Below are 17,930 nucleotides of genomic sequence, written 5' to 3'. Positions count from 1 at the left end.
ACATGACTCCTTGTAAAAGGTGTCAGTTTTGTTGCCAGATAGAAGGGTAAAACAACAATTATCATATTTTTACTGGCAAATGAGGTTCCCATAATGTGTTAAGTTAGTTTTCTCAAACTGCCTATTTCTCTCTCTAAAAGTTTACCAGGCTCTCATAGGTCCATTCGCTCTTTCTCTCTACCCCGGCCGCTTCGGGGTGGATCTCCACACAACTCTCTCTAAATAAAATGTACCAGACTTGCGGGGTCTTTCTCTCCCCCTGCCGCCGCGGGGTGGATCTCCACACAGATAATTTATCAGGTGCCTACCTTGGCTCCTCCCACCCTGAACCAGTATATATACAAGGACTGTTTTCTCGGAATTTTTCTCACTTGATACAGCTATCGTGCTGTGACGGTTCCACCTGAAGACGGAAGCTTGTGTTGCCTCCGAAACGTCGTGATTTTTTTTTATTTTATTTTACTTTAATTAATTTTAATTTTTTACCTACGTGACTTTACCGAAAAAACCCTAAGAATATGAATCCTTGCAGTCACGAAAGCTTCAAATCTGGAATTAATGTATCTGCTCCAGCAGACCCACCTCTCTCTCTCTGCCCCCCCCCCCTCTCTCTCTCTGCCCCCCCCCACCTCTCTCTCTATTCAAGGCCGAGGTCGGATAAGTAACGAAGTCTCCGCGCATTTTTCAAAGCGACGTAGACATCTCATGACCTTAATGATTACAATGGCCAAATTAATGAACACGTGACATTTGTAGCGCTAAGCGAGAGACTGCTCACACGACGTAAAAACATACGTGTCTGTCTGTGTGTGTGGGGGTATAGTGAATGTGTGTGTGTGTCTGTGTGTGTGTCTGTGTGTGTGTCTGTGTGTGTGTCTGTGTGTGTGTGTCTGTGTGTGTGTGTGTCTGTGTGTGTGTCTGTGTGTGTGTGTGTGTCTGTGTGTGTGTGTCTGTGTGTGTGTCTGTGTGTGTGTGGGGGTATAGTGAATGTGTGTGTGTGTGTATAGTGATTGTGTGTGTGTATAGTGATTGTGTGTGTGTGTCTGTGTGTGTGTATAGTGAATGTGTGGGGAGCGGTGGTGTAGCGGTTAGCGCGCTGCGCTACGAACCTGACGACCCGGGTTCGATTACCCACTCACGGCCAACACCGAATGAGCCTCAATTGAGTACCTGGTGTGGTGTGTAGTAAACATCGCCACTGGGGAGACAAAGGCGGCCGGGCGTGGTGCTGGCCACCCACCCCCTCGCGTGCTGTGCCGGCCTTCATAGGTGCTCGCTAGCAGCACTTGCCCCAACAGTCTGTGCACGCTACACGGGGGATCTTTGTCTTTTTTACATATATAGTGACTGCATATTCTATACATGTACACGCGTGTTGTTCTGCCGATACACGGTGACACTGTGGTGAGTGTGCTTTGGAGGGTTGGCGGGTGAGAACATACAAACTCCACGCTCAGAGACACAGAACCACCCACCCCTCACCCGTGTCGCCTCTCTACCGACTTCTGAGTGCGGGCACGGCACACGAGGGGGTTGGGTGGCCAGCACCACGCCCACCACGCTTTACACACCAACAACATCAACAACTACATCAGCCACCGCCGCCGCCATTCTGTTGTGGTGGCATCACCACGGCGCATGTACCAGGCTAGGTGCACTTTGACGCCACGTGACAGACCCCAGGTGCCGTAGATTGACTGGCTGAGATGACTGATGCACCATCTGTGCTCCCCACTTTGCCAAACTGCTGTGTTTTATCTGCCTGGCGCTCCGCTCGTTGTTGTGAGCGTCGCTCCTCCGTTGTTGTTGGAGGGCGACTGCCTCCGACTGCCCAGCAGCGTCCTTCACGAGCCTCCTCCACAGAGGCCGATGTTGACACCGCTGGTACCAGCCATCGGCAACTCCACTCAGCTCCACATCCTCCTGTACCGCATCACTCCATCTCTTCTCTAGCCCGTGCCGAGCGCGTTTATCTCCCCTCTACGCGGCCAAACAGAAGCTGATTGAGCTCGCGGTGGCTGGGCATGCGGGCTACGTGACCCAAGCCAACGCAGCCTCGCCTGCCGGAGGAGCTCACTGATGATGGGACCGTGTCCAGATCTCTCAAGCATGTGTGGTGAGCTCCTCACACAACCCAGCCTCGTTAAACCAGCCTGGTTTTCCAGGGCAGCCTCAACGTTTCTAACCGGCGCAGGTTGTTCCTTTAGAGACGGTCCACATTTCGCAAGCAGCAGAGGTCGCAAACGGGTTTTGATTCCTTACCCGTACCCGGCCGCACCAGGGTCGCAAACGACTACCCGTACCCATACCCGGCCGGGTACGGGTAGCCGGGTATCGGGTAGGGTACGGGTATCGGGTACCCGGTTGCGACCTCTGGCAAGCAGTAGAGAAATCGAGGGCACGACTGTGGCCGAGAAGACCCGAAGCTTCGTGTGGAGCCACAGGCCAAGGTAGCTTCCGCACAGCAGCGTTACGCAGCCGTTGAAAAGACACAATGCCGCTCCACTGATTTCAGAGTGATACCTCCACTCTCTCCACAACTTCCCCACCGCGCAAGGCAAAGATCCCCCGTGTAGCCTTAACAGACTGTTGGGGCAAGTGCTGCTAGCGAGTAGCACCTATGAAGGTCGGCACGGCACACGAGGGCGTGGCCAGCCGGTATCACGCCCGGCCGCCTTTGTCTCCCCAGTGGCGATGTTTACACACCACACCAGCTACTCATTTGTGAGGCTGAGTCGACCCAGGGGAGGCCCAGGACCGGTTCAAATAATCGTCACCGGTGTTGGCCGTGAGCGGGAATCGAACTCGGGGTCCACCGGGTTCGTAGCGCAGCGTAGCGCTAACCGCTGCGCCACCGCTCTCCCCACGTAGACACACACACACCGAGAGAGAGACGCGTTCACGCAAACACTCGGCACCGGGACACGCGTTGTCTGAGTGCGACGGGGACTCACGCTCTTCTTGGCTGTCTTCCCAGGCATCGTGGAGACACGGCCGAGACACGGAGACACAGAGACGCCGACTCTTCGTCGATGGGCGAAGCCTTGTCTGTCTGTCTATCTGCAGCGGGTGGCTGTCTGCGTGCTATGCGTAGGAATGACAGCCAGGTCACCCTGTCGTCATGTGTCTATGGATGATGTGTCTATGTACTCGTGACTGGAGCACCTCGTCAACTCGGCGATGTCTATGTGCGTGTGTCTCTGTGTGTCTCTGTGCGTGTGTCTCTGTGCGTGTGTCTCTGTGTGTGTGTCTCTGTGCGTGTGTCTCTGTGCGTGTCTCTGTGCGTGTGTCTCTCTGTCTATGTGCGTGTGTCTCTGTGTCTATGTGTGTGTGTCTCTGTGCGTGATGTCTCTGTGCGTGTGTCTCTGTGCGTGTGTCTCTGTGTCTATGTTCACATGTGCGTGGCAGTAGCAATCCTCGTGTCGGTTTCAATGTCTCTGTGTGAGCGCGTGTGTCTATGTGTGTTCGTGTCCATGTGCACACTAATCGATGTGCTTGTCTTTCTGTCTGAGTCTACGTGCCCAAATAGCTGCGCGCGTGTGTGTGTGTTGTGTGTGTCAATGTGTTGCCAAATATCTATGTGTGTGTCTTTATGCCTGTATCTATGTGTGTATGTGTGTATGTCTCTTAGTCTTTGTGTCTGTGTGTGTGTCCACTCTGTGTGTGTCTTTGTGTCTGTGTGTGTGTGTTCACTCTGTGTGTGTCCACTGTGTGTGTGTGTTCACTCTGTGTGTGTCTGTGTGTGTCCACTGTGTGTGTGTGTCCACTGTGTGTGTGTCCACTGTGTGTGTGTGTGTGTCTGGATGTGTGTCCACTCTGTGTGTGTGTCCACTGTGTGTGTGTGTCCACTGTGTGTGTGTCTACTCTGTGTGTGTGTTCACTGTGTGTATGTGTCCACTGAGTGTATGTGTTCACTGTGTGTATGTGTTCACTCTGTGTGTGTGTGTGTTCACTGTGTGTATGTGTTCACTCTGTGTGTGTGTGTGTTCACTGTGTGTATGTGTCCACTCTGTGTGTGTGTGTGTTCACTGTGTGTATGTGTCCACTCTGTGTGTGTGTGTGTTCACTGAGTGTATGTGTTCACTGAGTGTATGTGTTCACTGTGTGTATGTGTTCACTCTGTGTGTGTGTGTGTTCACTGTGTGTATGTGTCCACTCTGTGTGCCCACTCTGTGTGCCCACTCTGTGTGCCCACTCTGTGTGTGCCCGCTCTGTGTGCGTGCGCGTTCACGCGGTAGCTTGCAGAGCGCACGGTGCACACACCACAACCCCCCCACACAAACCCCCCCACACACACAGCAGCACACACACAGCACACACACACAGCAGCAGCTCTCTCTCTGACTGCGATTGCCGCAACCGACTGGACACGCGCGCGCAGCACGGCGAGTTTATGAGGGTCGCGTGTGACTGACCCACCTCTCACTCCCTCCCTCCCTCCCACTTCACTGTGACTCCCATCACTGCTCACAGATCCCACGTCAACCCCCCACCCCCTCCCCATTCGAATCGATACGACGGGGACCTCAATGCTGCCAGCGGTATTAAGTTTGATGCAAAATTTCAGGGCGCCGTGTTTTTGGGTTATTTTCTGAGCGGTGAGGGCGATAAGAACAAAACCTGCAGGGTAAACGATCAGAGATGGGGGGGGGGGGTAAAGGCCAGTTTACTCACTCACTCAATTGATCACCCACCCACCTACTCACTCAGCCACTCACAAACTCACTCAGCCACTCACCCACCCACTCATTCACCCGCCTAACCACCCAGTCACTCAGCCACCTATTCACCCACTCAGCCACCTACTCACGCACCCACATACCTATTCGCCCACTAACTCACACACTCACTCATCCACTCACCCACCTACTCACTCACTCACTCACCCGCCCACTAAAATACTCACTCACCCTCTCGCTCACTCACTCGCTCAGAACCTGAAGGACAAAAGGCCAGAGCTGGGGGGGAAAGGCCAGTTTACTCAATCACTCACTCACTCGCTCACCCATCCACTCACTCACCCCCCTACTCACCCACTCACTCACTCACTCGCTCACCCATCCACTCACAAACTCACCTGCTCACCCACTCACTCATTTACTCACTCACCCATTAATTCAACTACTCACTCACCCGCTCGCTCGCTCTTTCACTCACCCACTTGCTCACCCACCCACTCACCTACTCACTCACCTACTCACCCACCCACTCACTCACCCACTCACCCACCCACTCACTCACCCACCTACTCACTCACTCGCCCACCCATTCGACTACTCAATCACCCACCCACTCACTCACCCACCGACTCACTCACTCGCCCACCCACTCAACTACTCACTCACCCACCCACTCACTCACCCACCTACTCACTCACTCGCCCACCCACTCAACTACTCACCCACCCACTCACTCACCCACCTATTCACTCACTCGCCCACCCACTCAACTACTCACTCACCTATTCGCTCGCCCACCCATTCAACTACTCACTCACCCACTCACTCGCCCACCCACTCAACTACTCACCCACCCACTCACTCACCCACCTATTCACTCACTCGCCCACCCACTCAACTACTCACTCACCCACTCGCTCGCCCACCCACTCAACTACTCACTCACCCACTCGCTCGCTCACCCACTCAACTACTCACTCACCCACTCGCTCGCCCACCCACTCAACTACTCACTCACCCACTCGCTCGCTCACCCACTCAACTACTCACTCACCCACTTGTTCGCCCACCCACTCAACTACTCACTCACCCACTCGCTCGCCCACCCACTCAACTACTCACTCACCCACTCGCTCGCCCACCCACTCAACTACTCACTCACCCACTCGCTCGCTCACCCACTCAACTACTCACTCACCCACTTGTTCGCCCACCCACTCAACTACTCACTCACCCACTCGCTCGCCCACCCACTCAACTACTCACTCACCCACTCGCTCGCCCACCCACTCAACTACTCACTCACCCACTCGCTCGCTCACCCACTCAACTACTCACTCACCCACTTGTTCGCCCACCCACTCAACTACTCACTCACCCACTCGCTCGCCCACCCACTCAACTACTCACTCACCTACTCACTCACCCACTCGCTCGCTCACCCACTCAACTACTCACTCACCCACTTGTTCGCCCACCCACTCAACTACTCACTCACCCACTCGCTCGCTCACCCACTCAACTACTCACTCACCCACTCGCTCGCCCACCCACTCAACTACTCACTCACCCACTCGCTCGCTCACCCACTCAACTACTCACTCACCCACTCGCTCGCCCACCCACTCAACTACTCACTCACCCACTCGCTCGCCCACCCACTCAACTACTCACTCACCCACTTGTTCGCCCACCCACTCAACTACTCACTCACCCACTCGCTCGCCCACCCACTCAACTACTCACTCACCCACTCGCTCGCCCACCCACTCAACTACTCACTCACCCACTCGCTCGCCCACCCACTCAACTACTCACTCACCTACTCACTCACCCACTCGCTCGCTCACCCACTCAACTACTCACTCACCCACTCGCTCGCTCACCCACTCAACTACTCACTCACCCACTCGCTCGCCCACCCACTCAACTACTCACTCACCCACTCGCTCGCCCACCCACTCAACTACTCACTCACCTACTCACTCACCCACTCGCTCGCCCACCCACTCAACTACTCACTCACCCACTCGCTCGCTCACCCACTCAACTACTCACTCACCCACTTGTTCGCCCACCCACTCAACTACTCACTCACCCACTCGCTCGCCCACCCACTCAACTACTCACTCACCCACTCGCTCGCCCACCCACTCAACTACTCACTCACCCACTCGCTCGCCCACCCACTCAACTACTCACTCACCCACTCGCTCGCCCACCCACTCAACTACTCACTCACCCACTCGCTCGCTCACCCACTCAACTACTCACTCACCCACTTGTTCGCCCACCCACTCAACTACTCACTCACCCACTCGCTCGCCCACCCACTCAACTACTCACTCACCTACTCACTCACCCACTCGCTCGCTCACCCACTCAACTACTCACTCACCCACTTGTTCGCCCACCCACTCAACTACTCACTCACCCACTCGCTCGCTCACCCACTCAACTACTCACTCACCCACTTGTTCGCCCACCCACTCAACTACTCACTCACCCACTCGCTCGCTCACCCACCCGCCCACTCGCTCAGAACCCGCCGGGTGAATTCCCAGACCTCGGCGGTTGAAGGGCAGTGGAGAGAGGTGAATTTTCAACACGGGACTTGAACAGATCCAAGCGCCGCTCCGCTCCGCGCGCTCGAACTCCTGGGGAGCTTCACGACTGCGAAAATCCGACAAGCCCATCGACGGATCAATTGGCCTCCCGTGTCCCGAGCAGAGAAGGCGATCGCGCAGAATCTCCGGGGGTTGTCGAGACGGAATACCGCGCGCCTTATCCCGGTCGAGTGCCACTCGCTACGCGCAAAGTGCTCGCCACCGATGAACCACGGCAGCTTTGGGGCGATCGCGTCGAGGAGCGCGCGGCGCCGTCGCTCCACGCGGCGGTGACTCCACGTGGCGCGCGTCTGAGGGGCCGTCTGGAACGTTCTTCCTCCCGACAGTAGGAAGGCACCGGGAGCTGCGATTAACTTTTAAATCGTCGTGTGGATTGACGAACTCGTTTGTTGATAGAACTGGTTGTTTTTGTTGTTGTTGTGTTTAGTGTTTGTTGTTCTTGCCAACGCACCTCCGATTAGCGCGGTTGGCTAGGTAAGAAGTTCAACACTCAGACACCATACACATCACACACACACCACACACATCACATACACACACCACACACCCCACACACCATACACCATACACCACACAGACCACACACACCACACACACACACACACACACACACACACCACACACACCACACACACCACACACAACACACACACACCACACACCGACGACGATACAACCACACGCCATCTGCTTCACTCGCAGCGGACGTTAAAGATTCCCCGCGGTTCGAAGTGAGTGCTAGGCCCATTGCTTGCCACCCGCATTTGCCAAATTCGCAAACATCCCGACGCAAAATATTGTTACTCAATTGGGATTTACAAACACAAGCACACAGCAGCAGCAATCAGCAATCAGAAATCAGCGCCCCCTCCCCCCTCCTGGCAGAGCGATCGCCTCGCTCACAGCCCACGTGGCTGGGTTCACCTTGAGCCGCGCAGAGACAGCTGCCACTGGGGGGTCCCCTGGGCGAGACCACGCTGTAGCAATCAGCGCAGGCCGATGCTGCTCCACATCTCCTGCTTCGCGCATGGAACATTAAACATTCAGCCGCAGAGTCTTCAGTGAATTGCAATCCCACTCGAGTGATTTGCAATCCCACTTGAATGATATGCAATCCATCTTGAGTGGATAGCAATCCCCCTTGAGTGGATAGCAATCCCCCTTGAGTGATTTGCAATCCCCTTTGAGTGATTTGCAATCCCACTTGAATGATATGCAATCCATCTTGAGTGGATAGCAATCCCCCTTGAGTGGATAGCAATCCCCCTTGAGTGATTTGCAATCCCCTTTGAGTGATTTGCAATCCCCTTTGAGTGATTTGCAATCCCACTTGAATGATATGCAATCCATCTTGAGTGGATAGCAATCCCCCTTGAGTGGATAGCAATCCCCCTTGAGTGATTTGCAATCCCCTTTGAGTGATTTGCAATCCCCCTTGAGTGATTTGCAATCCCCTTTGAGTGATTTGCAATCCCCTTTGAGTGATTTGCAATCCCACTTGAATGATATGCAATCCCCCTTGAGTGGGATTTGCAATCCCCTTTGAGTGATTTGCAATCCCCTTTGAGTGATTTGCAATCCCCCTTGAGTGATTTGCAATCCCCTTTGAGTGATTTGCAATCCCCTTTGAGTGATTTGCAATCCCACTTGAATGATTTGCAATCCCCCTTGAGTGGGATTTGCAATCCCGCTTGAGTGATTTGCAATCCCACTTGAATGATATGCAATCCCCCTTGAGTGGATTGCAATCCCCCTTGAGTGATTTGCAATCCCACTTGAATGATATGCAATCCCCCTTGAGTGGGATTTGCAATCCCGCTTGAGTCATCGCTGCAGCGTTACTCTCCCACCCAGTGCACGTGGGGACACGGGGTTAAGGGTCGCACGGGGTTAAGGGTCGGGGCTTGCATGGGACGTCGGGGAGGGGGTCGATCCCTGTGGGTGCCGCTGTTATGGATGCAGTGGCCTGGCTGTTTGCGAGGACTCTGATCCCAGCAGTAAAGGTCGTGGTGGTGGTGGCGGTGGTGGTGGTGGTGGTGGTGGCGGCGGTGGTGGCGGCGTTGTTTGGTGGTGGTGTCAGTCGAGGTGGAGGTGGTGGCGGTTGATTTTGATAACGTTGAAGTGTTATGCAAAGCGAATTATTACTGGCCAAGGCTAATTAGAGAATCCATCGAAATTGAGAAAAATGCAATTAATTTTAACCGCTCTGATAACTACAGACTTAGCGCAGCCTGGAAAGGTATTATTAAGTAATACACAACACACATTGAAATTCCTTAAAGAGGAGTCACATGCTAATTGGCTGATTACTGATCTATTACATAATTGCAATACCCCCCCACCTCCGCTTCTGATCTCAAATCCTGATGGGGTTCAACAGTGATGACGTCACCCTGCTGCTCTATTTCAGACCGGAAGCAGGTGGATGGCTTCACTATTCTGGCAAATCGCCCGAAGATGCTGGATGTGTAATTACCAGCGAAACGTCGAACTACTCAAATGGTAAATGTTGTGGATTCACTCTTCAAACACACCGGCGGGCTGAAGAAGTAACTAATTGGCGTTTTGTCAACGTGACACATTTCTTACTGATTTGCCGTGTCGGGTGGTGGAGGGTTGTGACGAATGTATACTTACACGATCTAATCCAAAAACCTTGATTATGAGTGTTGAGTCTATGGGCAGCGTTGAGTCTATGGGCAGTGTTGAGTCTATGGGCAGTGTTGAGTATATGGGCAGCATTGAGTCTATGGGCAGTGGTGAGTCTAAGGTGCAGTGTTGAGTTTAAGGTGCAGTGTTGAGTATATGGGCAGTGCTGAGTCTATGGGCAGTGCTGAGTCTATGGACAGTGCTGAGTCTATGGGCAGCGGTGAGTCTATGGGCAGCGTTGAGTCTATGGGTAGTGTTGAGTCTAAGGTGCAGTGTTGAGTCGATGGGCAGTGTTGAGTCTATGGGTAGTGTTGAGTCTATGGGCAGTGTTGAGTCTATGGGCAGTGTTGAGTCTATGTGCAGTGTTGAGTCTATGGGCAGTGCTGAGTCTATGGGCAGTGCTGAGTCTATGGGCAGTGCTGAGTCTATGGGCAGTGCTGAGTCTATGGTGCAGTGCTGAGTCTATGGGGCAATGATGAGTCTAAGGTGCATTGTTGAGTCTATGGGCAGCGTTGAGTCTGTGGGCAGTGCTGAGTCTATGGGCAGTGCTGAGTCTATGGGCAGTGCTGAGTCTATCGGCAGTGCTGAGTCTATGGGCAGTGCTGAGTTGATGGGCAGTGGTGAGTCTAAGGTGCATTGTTGAGTCTATGGGCAGTGCTGAGTCTATGGGCAGTGTTGAGTCTAAGGTGCATTGTTGAGTCTATGGGCAGCGTTGAGTCTATGGGCAGTGTTGAGTCTATGGGCAGCGGTGAGTCTATGGGCAGTGTTGAGTCTATGGGCAGTGTTGAGTCTATGGGCAGTGCTGAGTCTATGGGTAGTGTTGAGTCTATGGTCAGTGTTGAGTCTATGGGCAGTGTTGAGTCTATGGGCTGTGCTGAGTCTGTGGGCAGTGTTGAGTCTGTGGGCAGTGCTGAGTCTATGGTGCAGTGTTGAGTCTATGGGCAGTGCTGAGTCTATGGGCAGTGTTGAGTCTATGGGCAGTGCTGAGTCTATAGGCAGTGTTGAGTCTATGTGTAGTGTTGAGTCTATGGGCAGTGCTGAGTCTGCGGACAGTGCTGAGTCTATTGGCAGTGTTGAGTCTATGGTGCAGTGTTGAGTCTATGGGCAGTACTGAGTCGATGGCAGTGCTGAGTCTATGGGTAGTGTTGAGTCTATGGTGCAGTGCTAAGTCTATGAGCAGTACTGAGTCGATGGCAGTGCTGAGTCTATGGTGCAGTGCTGAGTCTATGGGCAGTGTTGAGTCTATGGGCAGTGCTGAGTCTATGGCAGTGCTAAGTCTATGGGCAGTGTTGAGTATGTGGGCAGTGCTGAGTCTATGGGCAGTGTTGAGTCTGTGGGCAGTGTTGAGTCTGTGGGCAGTGTTGAGTCTGTGGGCAGTGCTGAGTCTATGGGCAGTGTTGAGTCTGTGGGCAGTGTTGAGTCTATGGGCAGTGTTGAGTCTATGGGCAGTGCTGAGTCTATGGGCAGTGTTGAGTCTGTGGGCAGTGCTGAGTCTATGGGCAGTGTTGAGTCTATGGGCAGTGCTGAGTCTATGGGCAGCGTTGAGTCTGTGGGCAGTGTTGAGTCTGTGGGCAGTGTTGAGTCTGTGGGCAGTGCTGAGTCTATGGGCAGTGTTGAGTCTGTGGGCAGTGTTGAGTCTATGGGCAGTGTTGAGTCTATGGGTAGTGCTGAGTCTATGGGCAGTGTTGAGTCTGTGGGCAGTGTTGAGTCTGTGGGCAGTGTTGAGTCTGTGGGCAGTGCTGAGTCTATGGGCAGTGTTGAGTCTATGGGCAGTGTTGAGTCTATGGGCAGTGCTGAGTCTATGGGCAGTGCTGAGTCTATGGGCAGTGTTGAGTCTGTGGGCAGTGCTGAGTCTATAGGCAGTGTTGAGTCTATGGGCAGTGTTGAGTCTATGGGCAGTGCTGAGTCTATGGGCAGTGTTGAGTCTATGGGCAGTGTTGAGTCTGTGGGCAGTGTTGATTCTGTGGGCAGTGTTGAGTCTATGGACAGTGTTGATTCTGTGGGCAGTGCTGAGTCTATGGGAAGTGCTGAGTCTATGGGGCAGTGGTGAGTCTATGGCCACAGGGATAAGGAGAGAGACAGAGATATAATTTCGCGAACGAAGAGGACGATAGGAGGTGACGTGGCTGGAGACGAGAGGGGAGACAAGACGACGAGGTGGAGCAAGGCCACGGGAGAGATGCAAAGAGGAGAGTGGAGCTACTTGACTAGAAAGTGGGGGGGGGGGGGGGACCCGGTGGACCTGAAGGAGGAGTGGCCAAGTGTCCCAATTAAGGGGCAGATTGAACATGACTACTGTGGCAGCGAGTGGCTCCATTAGCCAACACTTGCAGGGCTTCGCCTCTATCCCTGCCTGCCTGGAGGAGAGGAAGAAGACGATGAACCATTCTCGTTCGACATCGGTGTTGAAAAAACAAACCCACAATTCAGCATTTCAAGAGCCCGCGCAATGCACTGCGGGTAACCACGTGACAAGCGGTGGTCCCGTGACAGAAATCGTCACGGAGTGGTCCCCTTGTTGACAAAGAGCCGCGTGCGTGGCTCGGAGCCGCAGGTGACACCCCCCTACCCCCTCGTTTGACCCTAAACGTGCCCCCCCCCCCTTCTCTTCGCTGCGTCGCAGTGAAAAAAACAACACGAAACGTTTGCCGGAGTTTGCGAGCCCCTCTCCTCCTCCGCGTCTTCACAACCTCCGCCCACCCTCCCCCCGTCACTCCTGGCTCGGATTAAACAAGTTTCCGTCACATTCTTAGGTTTTTTCGGTAAAGTCACGTAGGTAAAACATTACAATTTATAAAAGTAAAACAAAATAAAAATCACGACGTTTCGGAGGCAACACAAGCTTCCGTCTTCAGGTGGAACCGTCACAGCCACGACAGCTGTATTAATATGGTAAGGCGAGGCTTAAGAGGCTCTTAAGCCTCACCTTACCATATTAATAAAAAGTGTGCCGTACTTGGCTCTTCCCCCTCTCCAACCATTATATATACGGAGTGGTAGCTCTTGCAATCTCTCATTTACTTGATACAGCTGTCGCGGCTGTGACGGTTCCACCTGAAGACGGAAGCTTGTGTTGCCTCCGAAACGTCGTGATTTTTACTTTACTTTTATTAATTTTAATGTTTTTACCTACGTGACTTTACCGAAAAAACCTAAGAATATGAATCCTTGCAGTCACGAAAGCTTCAAATCTAGAAGTTTCCGTCAACTCATCACTGGGAGCCGAGCCGAGCGGTCGTCACGGAGACGGAGAGACGGGCAATTAGCGCGGCGCTGCGGGCGCTAATGAGGCCACGCATCCTGGAGATGATTTATAGACGTGAGATGTGTGGACTGTAACAAACAGCGCGGAGGGCGCGCAGCGGTGGCTAGGAGATGTTAACTACCTCGCCTGGTGTGCAGGAGGTCGTGGGTTCGATCTCGACCCCGACGCCTGCTGCTGTATATTTGGAGTTTGCGTGTCGCTCTCATCATCATCATCACGGTGACTAGGAGATGTTGACTACCTCGCCTGGTGTGCAGGAGGTCGTGGGTTCGGTCTCGACCCTGACGCCTGCTGCTGTATATTTGGAGTTTGCGTGTCTCTCATCATCATCACGGTGGCTAGGAGATGTTGACCACCTCGCCTGGTGTGCAGGAGGTCGTGGGTTCTATCCCGACCCTGACGCCTGCTGCTGTATATTTGGAGTTTGCGTGTCTCTCTCATCATCACAGTGGCTAGGAGATGTTGACCACCTCGCCTGGTGTGCAGGAGGTCGTGGGTTCGGTCTCGACCCTGACGCCTGCTGCTGTATATTTGGAGTTTGCGTGTCTCTCATCATCATCACGGTGGCTAGGAGATGTTGACCACCTCGCCTGGTGTGCAGGAGGTCGTGGGTTCGATCTCGACCCTGACGCCTGCTGCTGTATATTTGGAGTTTGCGTGTCTCTCTCATCATCACGGTGGCTAGGAGATGTTGACCACCTCGCCTGGTGTGCAGGAGGTCGTGGGTTCTATCCCGACCCTGACGCCTGCTGCTGTATATTTGGAGTTTGCGTGTCTCTCTCATCATCACGGTGGCTAGGAGATGTTGACCACCTCGCCTGGTGTGCAGGAGGTCGTGGGTTCGGTCTCGACCCTGACGCCTTCTGCTGTATATTTGGAGTTTGCGTGTCTCTCATCATCATCACGGTGGCTAGGAGATGTTGACCACCTCGCCTGGTGTGCAGGAGGTCGTGGGTTCGATCTCGACCCTGACGCCTGCTGCTGTATATTTGCGGTGTCTCTCTCTCTCTCCCCATGGTCATGTGAATTTTTCTCCGGATCCTCTGGGGTTTTCTCCGACACATTTAGAATCAACATCACGTGTTTACAGTCTTTGGCTACCGCTAGAAATGTCCACATCGTGATGAGAATGATAAGCCACTTGATTGAGCTCATCATTTGTGGCCAGGCAGCTTCTGAAAAAGAGCTGTCCAGTTCGGTAGGACCTCCCAACCCAGCTTAAATATACGCTCCAAGCGTGGTGTTGTTTCATTCAGACGCTGTCTCCCCAACAGACCTGGTCTTCACCTGAGGACGGCTGCTTGCGTTGTGGCCGAAACGTCGTGAGAATTATTTTATTGTTTTATTTTTATTATTTTATTATTTCCATTCTACGTGACTTTACCGAAAGAACCAAGAAGATGAATCCCTGCAGTCACGAAAGCTTTAAATCCAAAGATAACAAAGTTTAGTTTATAGTTCATGTCATTAAAAATAAGAATAGGGTTTGCCCTCTCTTATTTGCAGACTTGATTCCTTGCAAAAGGTTTCTATTTGGTGTTTGACAATCTAAACACCTGTTTTATTCGCCGGACAGAGTAAAACCTCGTCTTATTTTTCATAGTTTATACGCAAATAATATTAATTAAATTTAAGATAATAATGATAATTACTACGTGTCAATCGACTGCCGGATGAAGGCCTTCCCCATGGCCGTTGTTGGTGTCAAGGGTGGAGGGCGAGGAGGGCGGTGTTGTTTGACCATACTTCACCACTCTGGTCACAGCCGGTTGGAGAACCGAGTGACGTTTTCCCGGGACCGGCTCACGAACACGCAGAACGCGCACCACTGATGTCAGCCGTGCCACTTTGTCACTCGACACAGTCTGGACAGAATCGATCGATGTGCGACCCACAGTATATTTGAAGTTTGCGTGTCTTTCTCTCCGTGGTGAGATGTTAACAACCTCGCCTGGTATACAGGAGGTTGGTGGGTTCGATGCCGACCCTGACGCCTGCTGCTGTATATTTGGAGTTTACGTGTCTCCCTCATCATCATCATCACGGTGGCTAGGAGATGTTGACCACCTCGCCTGGTGTGCAGGAGGTCGTGGGTTCGATCTCGACCCTGACGCCTGCTGTTGTATATTTTGAGTTTGCGTGTCTCTCTCATCATCATGGTATATGCATACACGCGCCAAGAATATTACTATCAATTGATAATTCTAATGATACTAATTAGAATGATCATGGTGGGGGTTACAGTGTTGGGCAACTCCCTTCACCCTGCCGGCGTGACGGGGACTCCGCTGTAGGGAGCTTCGTCTGGTGGCGGGGAGATAACGTACATCCAGCAGTGGAGAGAGCTTAAGCGACTGCGCGAATGAGCAGTGACCCCCACCCCCTACCACTTAACTGTGGACTTTGAGCTCCGTGCACGATTCCCCGCTGGCCGCCACCAACGCCCGCTGACGATTATCCGAACCGGTCCTGGGAGTCCTCCCCCTAGGTGGACTCGGCCTCAAATGAGTACCCTGGTGCGGTGCGTGCATCAGCGCTAGGGAGACAAAGGCGGCCGCGCGTGGTGCTGGCCACCCACCCCCTCGTGTGCCGTGCCGGCCTTCACAGGTGCTCGCTAACAGCACTTGCCCCCCCAAAACTCTGTGAAGGTCACGCGGGAGAAGTTTGTAATTTGTGTGTGTGTCTGAGTGGCTATCGCACTTATTTCGCCACGAACTTGGCTATCTGGGGGAGGTTTAATTGCCGGTCACGGCTGACGCCAGGGCGCAAAGTGGCATCGTAAATCTCACTGCAGGTGGACCCTGGGTGAGCGAGTGCCCGGTGCGGTGATTATAACAATCGTGAGAGAGACCGTGCCGTCGTTGCTGCTGGGGACCACGCAAGCTCCCATCCCCATTCGTTCCGTAGCCCCCGGCCGGCCTTAATAGGTGCTCGCAAACAGCCACTTGACCCTTCCCCCACTCCCCCCACACCCCAACATTCTATTCGCAGTTATCTGATCTCATTGTTTGGAGTCGACCGAGTTATTCATTACGGAGATAATTAAACCGATCATTACATTCCTGCTCAGGTATGGTGGCCACGGAGGGTCACACCAACACTGGACTTGCAGATTTAGAAATCGCCGCTTCCAAATCTTCCCGCAACGCAGTTCACTATTTTTAAAACGACATTTTTCTGAATTTTGTAGGAGTGTGTGTGTAGTAGCTCAGCTTATTGGAGAGTATATTTAGTATACTGATGATACTATGTAGTTTATACTTGAGTTTTTTACGTGGTTGTTTAGTAACTGCAGCTACATACTATTAACATTCCTTCCCTTTGTTAATGCTACCCCCATCCCCTCCCTTTGATGCTGCAAATCCTGCATAATGGACGGGCATAATATGACTTTGAAAACCCCCCGCCCACCTCCTACGCATTTTCCATAAATATGCTAAATTCCTCTTGAAATGCAAATTCTTTTGTCAAGGCGCTCTTCTTCCCCCCTCCAACCCAGCTTAAATATGCGCTCCAAGCTTGGTGGTGTTTCATTCTTCACCTGAGGACGGCTGCTTGCGTTGTGGCCGAAACGTCGTGAGAATTATTTTATTGTGTTTTATTTTTTATTATTTTATTACTTCCCTTCTACGTGACTTTACCGAAAGAACCAAGAAGATGAGTCTGTGTGTGTTGAACTTCTTTCGCACCGCACGTAGCCAACCACGTGAACCGCAGGTGCTGGGTAAGGACACCAGACTAAACTCAACAATCAGTTTAACAAGGCAAGGCTCCCACTGAACGACAGAGCGCTGTTTCAGAAGCCACCTGGCCATCACAAACGGTAGCCCGGCCAAGTGTCTCATCGTCGTCGTGGGAATGTACAGCAAGTAGCCAAGTCCTCTCCCAACGCGTGATGTTGATTCGCAATGTTGGAGGGATAAGTGAAATTAAAAACAACTTTGGAACCTCCTTTGCCGGTAGAAAAATATGATAATTGGTTTTTTACCCTTTTATCTGGCAACAAAACTGACTCCTTTTTTTACAAGGAGTCATGTTTGCATTGACCACAATACCTTCAGTCGGAATGCAAACAAAAAACACAACTCTGATAATGTATGCACTGTCCTTGACATTGATTGGTCCACACCTGAAACAGCTTTCCTTAGAGCCTAGTCTCACATGGTGTTGGACCAGGTATTGTGGTCAATGCAAACACGACTCCTTGTAACAAAGGTGTCAGTTTTGTTGCCAGATAAAAGGGTAAAAAAACAATTATAAAAACAACTTTTTTAAAAACACTTTTTTTATGAAATGTACTAGTAATGGCAGAACTCCACGACTCCAGGAAGCGGCCCCGAAGCTTGCCACAACGTAAGGGACCGTGGCCAATGACAGCCAACGTCAGTTGAGCGTGGACAATTAGACCCAAGCCGAAACATAACATATACAAAAAAATGTTTAAAAATATAGATATTTTATGATAGAATATGGTATTGTCATCGGTATGACATAAGTATACCAAGTTTGCAGTCGATACCACATTGGGAAGTGGGTTAAAATTGAGTTACAAGATTTGAGGATACGACGACGACAACAACAACAGACGGAGTGTGTTAATAAAAAGCGAGTCAAAAACCGGAGGACTCGGAGATAAATCCACGCGACCGCGGGGCGATAGAGAAAGAGAGAGAGAGAGACACGCAAACTCCAAATATACAGCAGCAGGCG

The 17,930-nt window shown here is 52.3% G+C and overlaps 1 protein-coding gene across 2 annotated transcripts in view; it reads right to left on the bottom strand.

The window, feature by feature from the left end:
- The window catches only part of LOC144730758 (solute carrier family 2, facilitated glucose transporter member 1-like), a 103,592-nt gene that overhangs the window by 32,668 nt on the left and 52,994 nt on the right, over window positions 1-17,930 (bottom strand). Inside the window, exon 1 of one of the 2 annotated variants that reach the window (XM_078611497.1) lies at window positions 2,955-4,185. The exons of the other annotated variant lie outside the window; for it this stretch is intronic. Coding sequence (XP_078467623.1) covers window positions 2,955-2,981 — 27 coding nt within the window. The 5' untranslated portion in view covers window positions 2,982-4,185. Of the gene's footprint in view, window positions 1-2,954; window positions 4,186-17,930 lie in introns of those variants that run through there. 2 annotated transcript variants of the gene reach the window in all.

This window comes from Lampetra planeri, chromosome 36 (assembly GCF_965212315.1).
Source record: "Lampetra planeri chromosome 36, kcLamPlan1.2.h2, whole genome shotgun sequence".
NCBI classification, from domain to species: Eukaryota; Metazoa; Chordata; class Hyperoartia; order Petromyzontiformes; family Petromyzontidae; genus Lampetra; species Lampetra planeri.
This window is presented reverse-complemented; position numbering and strand designations above follow the sequence as displayed.